This window comes from Oryzias melastigma, linkage group LG10 (assembly GCF_002922805.2).
Source record: "Oryzias melastigma strain HK-1 linkage group LG10, ASM292280v2, whole genome shotgun sequence".
NCBI classification, from domain to species: Eukaryota; Metazoa; Chordata; class Actinopteri; order Beloniformes; family Adrianichthyidae; genus Oryzias; species Oryzias melastigma.
The window spans coordinates 29193883-29206721 of record NC_050521.1 but is presented as its reverse complement, the minus strand read 5'-3'; the positions used below and the strand labels follow the sequence as shown (position 1 = coordinate 29206721).

At 47.3% G+C, this 12839-nt stretch overlaps 1 protein-coding gene across 3 annotated transcripts in view; it reads right to left on the bottom strand.

The window, feature by feature from the left end:
• Positions 1 to 12839, bottom strand: part of LOC112137896 (transcription factor COE3) — a 78826-nt gene that overhangs the window by 44932 nt on the left and 21055 nt on the right. For all 3 annotated transcript variants that reach the window (XM_024260437.2, XM_024260436.2, XM_024260438.2), the window contains exons 4-6: positions 12744 to 12799; positions 10026 to 10099; positions 3751 to 3819 (exon numbers count right to left, since the gene is read on the bottom strand). In XM_024260437.2, the coding sequence (XP_024116205.1) occupies positions 3751 to 3819; positions 10026 to 10099; positions 12744 to 12799 (199 nt within the window). The remainder of the gene's footprint in view (positions 1 to 3750; positions 3820 to 10025; positions 10100 to 12743; positions 12800 to 12839) is intronic.

The window sequence follows — 12839 nt, the reverse complement described above, 5'->3', positions numbered from 1 at the left end:
CCTCCACCTCCTCCCTCCTCCTACTCCTCCCTCCTCCTCACAGATCCGTCTGACAGAGACTTTAGTTTCTGAGCGATTCCTCCGTGGTTTGTGGTCAGACAGAGGGAGGTGTCGCTGAGGCTCTCAGCAGAAACATGTCCCAGCGTGCTCAGACCTCAGTGCTGGAACCAGCGGGAGGTTCTGGGACAGCACCCCCCCCCCGACCCTCTCACCATCACAGATGATCCACAGCAACAGTAACAGTGATGTTTGCAATCCTGCAGTCTCTTTGGCCTCTGTGACCCCCCCATGAGAAAACATGGACTCTGCGACACGCTGCTGACCCGTTTGGACTTGTTCAGGTTTAATGTCCCGGAGCAGGCTCCAGAACCATCCTGGTGAAAAAGGTTTTTAATGTGATCCAGTATCGTTTGATGAAGGAAAACATGGATTAAAACTATCCGAGTTTCCCTTTTTTCAGATCTTTGTGAATCAGGAGCAGATTAAAAAGGATCATATTTGTGATGTAAAAGATACGCTGGGCGGGGCCACAAGATCCCAGCTCCGCCCCATTCTAGCTGCATTTACATGTCTAAAATGTCTTTATTCTGATCAAAGATCGGACTAGAATTGTGTACGTGGTTCTGAAAACTTGATCCGCTTGGAACGTTTACATCGATCGTGTGAAGAACTGTTTACACCAAGAACCACCGGCGAGGAGGACACAAACATGGCTGCTGCTAGCATGTAGCCAGATGCTCCTCTGAGCCGTGATTTATTTTTTAAAGTGTTTGTTCAAACGTATTTTCTGAATAATTCTGGCCGGTGCTGAATTTTTTTATCCACCACAACAAACCACCAACACCAGAAGAGATTCACGTGATTTCATAGGATGGCGGGGAGCGGGGCGGGACATTTCCAGAGCGCCACACCGTCCCAAAGCCGTCCCTCTGCTCTGAGACGAGGTTCTCCTGGAACACAAGATCAGCTGATCGGTTCTGTTGGGCTCAAAAGCCACTCCGTCTACATGTGATTAACATCCAGCTCAGGAATGATCCAGTCAGAAGGACTGCACCACGATCAGATCAATAACTGTATAGGCCACCTATCTAGATCAGACGGAGATTCTGATCAATCTGATCGGATCAATAACTGTATAGGCCACCTATCTAGATCAGACGGAGATTCTGGCGTATTTTTATTCTGATCAGGCGTTTAATCCGATTACTTTATCCATGTAAATGCAGCTTCTGATCCTCCACCGTCAGACAAATAGATCCATGAACGTCTTTGGTTTTTCCTCGTCTGGACTCGGATCTGGATCAGAACCGGACGGCTGGATAGAAATGGTATTGATCACCATTTCTGCTGCACTGCTGATGTTAGGTTGTGGAGTGACGGCTGTAAGCTAGCAGGAGAGAGTGTAAACACAGGGATGATGGGAAATGCGGGTGTGCTTACTCTGCACCAACAGTCCCGCCCACAGCTCAGAGGTGAATTCCTAATGATCCGACAGCCCGGATCCTTCCGTACGGACGGCTGGGACTCCGTCGACGACGGGTTTTAGCGCTCTGAACGCGATTTCTGCTAACGGATGCGGTCTTCTCTGCTGGGAAGTTCATGTTCGTGATGTCATCACGATAACCGCTGGTGGAGTTACCGTTAGCTAAACAAAGACATTCAATCCAAACTTTATTTATAAAGCACTTTCCATGCAGAAACAACACAAAGTGTTTAACTACTGAAGATGTCACGTCTCCATCCCAGTTCATCACTGACAGTGCTGCACGCTGATGCACAGCCTTTCATAACGTTCGATCCCACCACCTGCAGACTCATCAGAGTTCATGCAGCTGGATTCATGTTCCGGGGGAGGGGGCATGGGTCATGTGATCGGGAGGCTGAGCTGCTGTGTTAGGGTCAAAGGTCACTCTTCATCACATGACCCCCCCCCCCCCCACCGCAGCTAATAGCTAAAGCTGATGGTCAGGCAGCACAGAGGGTGGTGCATGCTGGGTAATTGGAGCTCATCCTCCCCCTACATTTTGACACTATGAGGCAATTTATTGCCCCTCTTGGGCAACTTGGCTGCCCATCTAATTGCAATATTAGCGTGTAATAACAGCGGCGTGGCGGCGATCCGTCAGCGCGGCGTTCTGCTGCCTCGGCAGAATTCCTGCCATTAACGGGCAAACGGGGAAACAAAGCGACCTCTGAGAGGAGCACGCCACGCATTTATATTCACACACACGCCATTAGCGAGCCCCCCAGCTGACGCTCCCAGCTCCACGCCCAGCAACATGCCCACAGGCACATTTTATTACCCCCCCACCCCCCAGAGGTCACAGCTTTGTATCGGATCAAATGGGGGGGGTGAAATGTTACAGTCCAAACAAGCCAGTTTGATTTACTTTACTCTCCTCGCTGTAGCTGCAGCTGCAGTGAGGGGAGGGGGGGGCATAAATCTGCTGTTCTGGACGGAGAAAAACCTGAAACTGCGAGAGAATCCGGGACCACATTCACGGAATACCAATGTGTCTGTGTGCATGCTGGGATTTGAACCCTATCACTGAGAGGTACGAGTGCTAACCACTACCCCAGCGTGCCGCCCCATGTCAGAGCCTAAAGGGCGAATACAGAGGGCGGTGTCAGGACGTTTCCATGGTGATCATCTGCATCCAAACTTCCATCACTAAGCCATACAAAAGCTGGCTGTGGTGGAGTGGACGCCGCCAGGGGGACGGATCCCACCTCTCCGTGGTCAAATCTCAGATCCTGGTTTCTGGGACGTTTGGAGACGACCAGTTCCTGTTCCAACCAGTCCAGACAAAGACCACCAAGATGGTCAACAAGGACCCCGAGGATCCAGTCTGGGTCGAGAACCGCCTGATCGGCACAGAGTCCGGACTTCAACCCAGACTGAGAGAGAGTCCGTCCAACACCAGAGTCTGAGCCCACAAACCTCACGAGGTTGGGGGGGTCATGTGGACCGCCCCAAACACACACACACTTACACACAAACCTCACAAGCTGCAGGATCGGACCTCCAGGATCCGAGCCACGTGATCCAAACTGCGGGATCCGTGCCGCGGGACCCGAGCCGCGGGATCCGAGCCGCGGGATCCGAGCCGCGTGATCCAAACTGCGGGATCCGAGCCGCATGATCCAAACTGCGGGATCCGAGCCGCGGGATCCGAGCCGCGGGATCCGAGCCGCATGATCCAAACTGCGGGATCCGAGCCGCGGGATCCGAGCCGCGGGATCCGAGCCGCAGGATCCGAGCCGCAGGATCCGAGCCGCATGATCCAAACTGCGGGATCCGAGCCGCGGGATCCGAGCCGCGGGATCCGAGCCGCATGATCCAAACTGCGGGATCCGAGCCGCATGATCCAAACTGCGGGATCCGAGCTTTTCCGTTGTGGTGTTGATTAAACGCTCCCACACACAGACGAGGTGAGAAACGAGACAAAGGAAGCTGACAGCTTTCCAAACCCGCGTCGGCACAGAAGCTTTTCAGAAGCAGATGCTCCCAAACACCTGACTGGAGTTTCACACAACGAATCCAGCAGGAAGTGTTTAAACTGCAAGCAGGAAAACAGGAAGCTGGAGAATGTGAAGAAACAACATGAGGAATTTGCTGAGGGAGCCATGCTGCCTTCACTGACAGAAGATTTACCAGGAATCTTCAGCAGTTCAATGACTGACAGTAAACACGTCATGAGACGGAGAACAGCGACGGTCAAAGCTACACGAGGACGCAGGTGACCCTACCTGTCGATGATGACGGGGTCAGATGGGGTCTCGTTCCGGTTCCCGCAGCTCTTCTTATCGCAGCATCGACTGGAGAGGAAGACAGAGGAAAGCAGACGTGAGTCGCTCTGGGATTGGTCACATTATAGCCAGTTCCAAAACGGGTAAAGGTCAAACCAGCAGAAGACACCCAGGGCCACGCCCACCGGCCCTCGCTGCACCCCACCGGCCCTCGCTGCACCCCCACCGGGCCTCGCTGCACCCCACCGGCCCTCGCTGAAGGAGAGAGCAGGGCTCTAGTTCGTATATCAACGATGGAGATTGGGGGGGGGGGGTTTATATTAACTGGATATGCTGCTTAATTAAAGGAGTCATTTTTTTAAAAGCAGATCTTGTGATTATTTTGGAAATCCTCTTTACTAAAAAATCCTGTTGCAAAGAAAAAATGTGGAAAGTTATCATATTCAGACAACCAATCCTTTACTAAATCCATGACCTCTGCCGAGTTCTACAGTAAAACCTGGATCATCTTTATCTTTATGTCAGTGATTATCAAACAGATTAAACGATCAAAATAATAAATTCCTTTTCCGTCTAACATTGTTCTGTAAGATGCTGCAAACACATTTGTCTTCAACATTATTTCTCTCTGACAACCCGGTTAAAGTTAGACAAAGGTTACACTTCACTGAGTTATGCTTGTTTGATTATGAATTATGATTTTATTCTTTTAATCTGTGCTAATGCTAACGCTAGCATTAGCTTTAGCTATGAGGAGCTGCAGAAGATCTTTTCTCCCCAGTGAAAAGTTTCCTAAATATCCGTTCTCACATAATCCTGTAAACAGATCTAAACTCAGACATTCCAGCATGTCTGACATTAAAGTCAAACTTATTCCTGTTGTGATGTTTTCTCCTGCGGTCAGTGAGCTGCTGTTAGCTCAGGTTCCAACGTCACTCTCTGTTTAACTGTGTCTGATCTCCAGGAAAATAAATGTAAAACATGACTAAATTAATGGAAACTGATGCCAAAAATATTAAAGTGACTATTTCCATGTAATGTCTTAAAATACGTTCACCCAGAGATTAACTTTTTAAAGCTGAAACTACGAACATTTTCACTGAACCAAACCGTTCCTGTTTCTACAATCCTCCCCTAAAACATCCTGTAGAACATCAAGTACATTTATCCTGGGAAGAGATTCAAATGTGTTCGGTCAGTGCAGGATGTGAGTCTTTACTGAAGATATCAAATGGGAATTTCTATCAGTTTTTGTGCTGACTGCACTTAAAATACGTACAAATAACATCAGTCACAATAGAACCTGTTAGAACAATATCTGCTCAGGTCGATATTTTCAGTAAAACATCCAATATTGGAGGAATATTCAAATTTGGGTTTAGTTTTGAAAAATACAGTTCAGGACATTCATAAAATAATAATTGTAAATTTTTCTGTTGAAAGTGGTAATGTTACCTTTTATTATTAATGTAGAATCTGTCTGTCGTCACCGTGAAAAGGATCTGCTGACAGGAATGTTGATGTTTTCCTCTCAGTGAGTCAAACGTCTTCAGCTTCTATGATTCCACCATGAAGGAGTTCTGTAACTTCAGTCGAAGTCTCATTTCTGCCTGAATGTGATGCATTTTACCACCAGAGCGGTACGGCGTACAGCTGGTTAGAGCCCAAGCCAAGGTCACTCAGACTTGGCCGACACCCAGCAAAGGGGGCACACTGTGGACCCCCCCAGCTCCCATCAGCCCTGACAACGAGCCAGCCGTCTGCAGCTCTTCGCCAGAGAAGCCGCTCAGGTATTCAGAGGGCAAACCGGCTCCATCCGAACGGCCGCCAGGACCCGCGGAGGCGTGGGGGGGGCACAGACGGATAAGTCTGTTTATGAGGAGCGCTAAACCGTCGCTGGTGTTCAGAGTCCAGGCCATTCATGGACACTGAACGCACCGTAAGATTAGACTTTTTAATATTTTCATTGATGGATTTATCCTGGAGCAGAAAGTTAATAATTTATTGATAAATGTTTTAATGGATCAGCTGGAATAATAATAATGTCACGTTATTTTATACTCAATCCAAGTCACTTTAAAAATATGTTGTGCTATTTCTTTAACATTAATCATATCCACGGTGCAAGTGCTTCCTCTTTTCATTTTTTTTATTTTTATCTCCGCACTATAACTTTGTTCTCTTTGTAAATATGTAAATTGTCTAATTTTTCTATCTGTAATGCTGCCGTAACCCTGAAATTTCCCGACCGTGTGACGAATGAAGGACAATCTTATTTTACCTTTTAATAATAATAATGAATTTGATAGAATTCTGTCTTTGAAATTGTTTAGAGAAATGCAGGTGAATTTAACCCTTTATTTTCCCAGACAGAAACTGTATCTCTGCTTTTTTTCTTTCATGTTGGTTTGAAAAAGCAAGAATTTAAACTGCAGTGATGATAAATGCATGAGATTCAAACTGGTCCATCATGTCTTTCTGCAACAGTTTTTATGAAAATATTGATTCTAAACATCTTATTTCCTTGGGAATTGGAGTGTTTTCACTGCCCTGAGCAGCGCCTGCAGGCACAACCTCAGCCAATCAGAAGGCCCCAAACGGGCCATTCAGAGCTGGCAGCAGAACCACTTCACGTCCAAGAGCTCAGAGATGAGAAGAGAAGCCTCCAGAACCAGAGGAGCGTGTGTGCATTCAAACAGGGGTTTCCATGCAGACCCTGAACGCAGCACGCCACTAACCAGTTTCAATTAGTTCAGTCAGAAACACGTTTCAGGTCAAATAAAGTCTCATTTAGACGCTGGAGGGCTTCCAGGAAATGGGATCAGCATGAGATCACGTCTCTGGATCAGTTTATGGAAGCAGCTGGACGAGAAGGAACTCTTCACGTCCAGAACTTCAACAGCCAGTTCTGCAAAGACTCCAGAGAGCCGCTCCTCCTCATCATTTATAAAAGAAAGGGGAGAACGAGACAGAAACCTCCTGACTCGTGTACAGAACCTCCTGCAGAACCCTGCAGAACTCTGTGGCTCTCCTTAGAGCGAAGGATTCCCGTCCTCCAGAGGCACACAGACGATTTGTCCAGAAGACGCTGAGGCTGCTCAGACCTGCAGCCGTCTGCCGCAGAAACCTGATCCTCAGGACCAGAACTCTAACAGCACGGAGATGACGTTCCTTCAGGCCCAGACGGGCCGACGAGTGGGAGGGGCTTAAACGCGTCTTCCGCTGCGTCTTAAAAATTAATGGAAGTGCATTTGACCTGTGCCGTCCAATTACACTCCTGCATGGCCACATGCTGTCCTGAATCAAATTGGCATTTGACAAACAAGCGTCAAATGGAGGCAGCGAATGCCAAATGAGACGCTTTATGAATCATTTATCAGTCCGTTTGATCTGTAAGTACAGAGAAATCAGAAAGTAAGCGCTGTGTTTGTGTCTGTCAGCCTCGCTGACTGCTGCCGCACAACTCGCCGCAATAATTTATTCCCCCAGCTACTTGGAACCATTAGTGAAAGTTCCAGGAGACCAATTAGCATGGAAACCCACTGGTGCTGCTGTGGTGACACGCTCCTCCAAACTGCCAGAGAAGTGTCATAAACAAACCGGACCCCAGGAGCAAAGCCGGGACCTCCGGGACCGGGGCCCCTCCCAGAGACAAAAACAAACCCGGCTCAGCCTCCAAACTGATGCCTTAATAGAGTTACCCCCCAGGCCAAAGACGGTAACACAACCACCAGACAACTGCAAGCAGCAACACACACAGACTCACAACCAGACTCAAACACACAGACTCACCCCCCCCCCCACACACACACACACAGACTCTCACACACACACACACATACATTGTCCTCATAGATCAGATTTGTAACAGCTCCCCACAGCAACAGCCAGATCACGCCTGACGCCTGACGTTCAAATCCCGTCCTGACATTGACTGAACGTTGAAACTGGACGGCTCGATGCAGAAATCATAGCTTCACACAGAGTTGTGTATCTGAGCCTCCAAGGACGGTGGGACAGGAGCAACAGCCAGGACAGCCCCCCGTCCAGGACTGGAGGATCCACCGCAGAAGTCCCCAGAGCTTAACGACAGGGTCATACAGCCCCCACACACAGCAAGAGACCAGCCCCCCAGCCATGCCCGGCACCCAGCACAGGGCCCACCCCCACCAAGACCAGGCCCAGAAAAGGGGCCCACTTAATGATGTCATTAATGACATCATTAATGATGGATTTCCTTATTTTACTGCAGGTAGATGAAGAGTCACAACGAAGCTGTGGGAACAGGTTCTGTTAGGGAGAGACCAGGTTGGATCAGGACTGGATCCAGAGGATCAGATCAGGGGAGATGACCTGGAGATCAGAGGAGGCAGATGGAGATATTATCCCAGTGAACATTTCAGTGTGGGTCCCATATGGTCTATCTTTGGGCTGAATTGGTGGCCCCAGGTGAGTTTTCCCACACTGGTTTAGGTGGGGACTCTGGTCTGGGTCTGTACGCTCACCAGGCGCCGGTTGGACAGCGTACCAAGCAAACAAGCTTCCCAGCGGACAGCATCTCGAGTTAGCGAGCTCCACTTGCTATTGAGCCAGACTACTGAGTCCCCACTCAAGCCAGTGTGAGCAAACGCAGATGGACCACCATGGAACCCGTGGACAAACCCACCTGGGGCCCACCAATTCAGCCCAAAGATAAACCACATGGGGCCCACACTGAAATGTTCACTGGGTTGAGAGGAGGAACAGTGATGATGAAAGGATGCAGAAGGAAAGGAGGAAGACAGAGAGGAGAATCATGGATGAAGAAGGTCAAAAGGAGGAGGGGGATTCACTACTGTGGCGCACCCTAAAGAGAGAATCCAGCAGTCAAAGACACCTAGTTTCTATCTATTGACTGTATAAGAAAAACTGAACAGAGCAAGCCCCCTCCTTCCGTGTTCCATAGAGGAAGTACCACTGGGTTCCAAAAAGGCCAAAGTCCCATTGACTTACATTGAGAAACAGACAGTTATTTCTCAGTCATTTTATATGTCAGAATAATCATTCTTCCTCTGCTGCTTTCTGATTAACTTCTTTTTTCTAATCCTAATTTTTTTAAAGATTTTTTTCCATTATCACAAGTTATTAGAGTTATAAATTGACCAATCAGATGGCTCAATGAGCCTTTGTGGGTCTGACGTCGAACGTCTGGGGGGTTTGATTGACAGATGACGGGTAGCCAATGGGAGCAGACTTCATCAATGCGGCCCTTGAAGACCTTTTAACACCTACTTTACAATTCAACAATGTACCAATCATTGTCCTACTGTTGTTTTCCTCAATGGAATGTACCGATGCAGCAGTTTAAAACAACAAGAGGAGCATGCTGTCGACATTTTTAGATGAGGATTTACTCTGTAGAAATAGATTTCACTCTGAGGTTATGTGCTTTGGACTTTTTGTTTGTTTAACGTTCGTTTTTCTTTTTTTCACTGTTTTGATTGTAGCTTATAAATTATAAGTTGTGTATCATACAGAATGGTACAGCTCCTCCATAAAATCACCAACCAAAGTTTCATCTTCTTCACTTTTCCAGCTTCAGCCTGAATTAGACGCAGCCGTCTGAGGAGCGCGAGACAAACTTAAAGGACCTGGTCGTATTTTAAACAGAAAAAAGATCCAGCTGTTCACTTGTTAGGATGGTTATTTATTTTAAATACCGCTGAACGCGCTTCTCACGTGCATCTGATCAGACTGTAACGTTGCAGCTCGCGAGAGGGGACACGCGCAGTTCGGGCACGGCGTCACCCAAATGCTCCTTTTATCTCGACAAAAAGGAATAAATGTAAGTAAATCCCAAAGGACCGCTGACAGAATCAAATGTTGGAATGGTTCTCCCTCAAAGGCTTCAACAATGACTTGTACAATTCTTCGCCGTTATTAAAGTAGAAGCAGTTTACATCCCACGGTCTCGTGGTCGAGGCGTGGAAAGAGGCGGACACTCACAACAAAACGCCCTCCAGATTGGTGACAGTACTTCCTGTAGATTCCATGACTCAGCTATGACTCAGACCAATCACTGAAGATTGTTTGCAAATGGCGGTATCCATTTCAGGAAGTGACGGTGAAAGCGGCGGCCTACTTTCACGAGGAGTAGAGGTAATGCATTTCCAATCGGGGACCTCATAGCTCGAGAAGTCCAGTATTTTTACAGTCAATGTTTCTATCCAACAGAGCCCCCACCCCTGCGCCTCCTCCCTTAAGGAGGTCCGGTTGGGAGTGGGAGGAGCTTTTACCTGCACATGATCTCGTGAGTGAGGAGGACGCGGCACATCTCCGGGTTCTTGTCCTGGCCTTCATACAGGATGGGCTGCACAAACACAAACAGCGTTAGAGTGACAACATCTACACAGCATCTACACACTGCTCTCCTTTGTCTGCATCTACACTTCAGGGTGAACAGCAGGTAACACACACAAACATGAAAGTGTGAACCATGAAGACACTGACATGAGAACTCGTCTTCCTGACATATGGACGTCTTTGGCTTCAGACTGCTGATTCTGCAGCACTAAAGACTGTTCTCATTAGATTCAGTACAGATGATCCTACAACGATTCTGAAGACCTGGGAGGAAGAACGCCTCCTCATCCTCAGAGATGAGGAAGGACGTAGAGGCATTAACCGTCCAATCCAAAGCTAAGTCCATTCATTTCTGATGAAACCTCAAAGCTACAAAAAAAATATTCAACCAATCATGAGTTCACGGTTCACTCTGAGTTTCCTCTGTCTGAACAGACTCCATGCTCAGAGCAGAACAACTGGACCAAAACAGCCACCGTAGCTGGGCATTATGGGATGTAAACAGAGTAGTAGTTTAGCCGTCGTCTCCTCAGCACTGCAGCTGCTACACGAAGCGTCTTCTTCCTGGTAACCGGCTCGCAGCGAGTACACAGTGTCGACCTTCAGACGTTCAAAACTGGTTCAAAAGTCAAGGGTTGCAGAGCGAAGCACATCCATTGTTGTCTTGACCCTACCTCAAAACTGCTGACCAATGACTGAAGGGATCTTTAGTCACATGGTTTCGTTTACAAGCTTTGGTTCAAAACAGAACAATCCAGAACCGCCAGTCTGAACACAGACCAACTGAAAGCTCCAGGACTGGATCAAGACCAAATGTAACGGACTCAGTCCAGACCATCGGGCTTTCCCAGTCGGAATACAGGCCTAAAGAATGTTTCCCGTCACTTTAGAAGACTTTAGATCCCGCCTACACCAACATGTCTGCCGCCCATCTCTCCTCATTGATACTTACTGAACATGTGATCATATATAACTTATGATTAATTAATGACAAATAGTTTGTTGATCAGAGAAATGGTGGATTTTTCTTCAATTTGATTGATTCGACTGAATGTTACATGATAAATGTTGTATACTTGTATAGTATTTTTCTACCTTCCTTGAAGGCCCAAAGTGCTCTACAGTCGCACACATTGACACACTGATGGTGGGTCTGGTCCTGGCACTGGAACCGACCTCCCACCAGAGACAATGTGGGGATCAGTGCCAAGGACACTTTGACACATGGGCTGTTAAGGCGGAAATCGAACCCACAATCTTTTAATCAGGGGTCAACCGCCCAGCAGCTGCACCACAGCCGTGGACTTTGTCTTTGAAACAAACTTGAGTTTCATCTTCTGGACAAAAACACGCAGTAAGAGGACAATTTCCCGCTTTGGATCACTCATCACGACGTTAAGCACATTTAGAAAGTGACTTTTGACTTCATTTCTAAATATTAGCAGCTAGTGCTTAACTTTTTTCTTGGTTACTATTTTGAGAGCTGAAAATTTGTGTCTTAAAAGCTTCTCTAAAATATTTGCTGTGTCAAACCATTCCTGTTTTTACAATTATCCTATAAAATACACGTAAAACAACAAAAACTACTTGAAACAATGAGTCCGTTTAGCCTTGGAACAGGATTATTCAAAAGCGTGCATACATGCGGCGACGTGTATCTTTGACAAACATATTACTGTCAAAGATAACGTTCCTTCAGTTTTTGCTCTGATCGCACTGAACATTGTTGCTAATAACGTAAACTATTAGAATATCTGCTCAAATGGACGGTCAATATTTTCAACAGAACCTCAAATCGTATTTACCTTTCGGCTTATCCCATTTTTTTTGTTCGTTTTTTTGTTTTGTTTTTTGGGTGGGGGTGGAGGGGTCGCCACAGCGTAACAGCACCCACTGTTTAGCATCAGTGATTTGGCGGAGTTTTACGCCGGATGCCCTTCCTGACACAACCCTGTACTTGAGGGGCACAGGGACCCAGTTAGGCTGCAGCGTCAAGGGTCTAAGGACCCAATCTGGATGGGGATCAGTGGACACCCTGGGAACTGAACCCAGGTCTCCTGAATGTAAACTCTATACTTAGCCCACTGAGCCATCCAGCCGCTCCAACAGAACCTCAAATTCTGGAGGATTATTCAAATTTATATTCTGATTTGTAAAAGATGTAAGAGGGGGAAAAACAGGTGGGACATCAATAAAATAGAAATTGTATAAATTTCTGTTATTGGTGGAGTTACATCTTTTATTCATGTGAAATCATGTTTAACAGTTCTGCTGTCTAAACCTGTAAACAGAAGCCAATGGAATGACTGAGGAACAGCTGTTTATTTCTCTATAGAAGTCAGCAGGAACTTCCTGTTTAAACACCAGGGGGGCGGAGTCGTGCTGTCCAGTTCTCTATATGCAGTCAGAGGTCAGGTCTGGCTGTGACCAAGTGTGGGGGTGGAGGGGGGTGTACAGAGAATGTGTCAGCATCGTTGTCGTAGCTCCAACACATTAGAGCCTATTGATCAGTTTGCTGAAGCTGGTTGCTGTATTGATCGGTGACACGCTGACCGGCCCACGATCTCTGTGTGTGTGTTGGGGGGGGTGCTTGCATGAGTGTGTGTCATGCGTGGGTGTGGTCATTGTCTGTGATTGTGTGGAAGACTCACCTGTTTGGTCATAGAGTCTATCAGCCGAACGTAAAGATCCTGTTCTGTCCTGATGCCTGAAAAACACACAACCACAGAATCACAACTGTGAAGTAC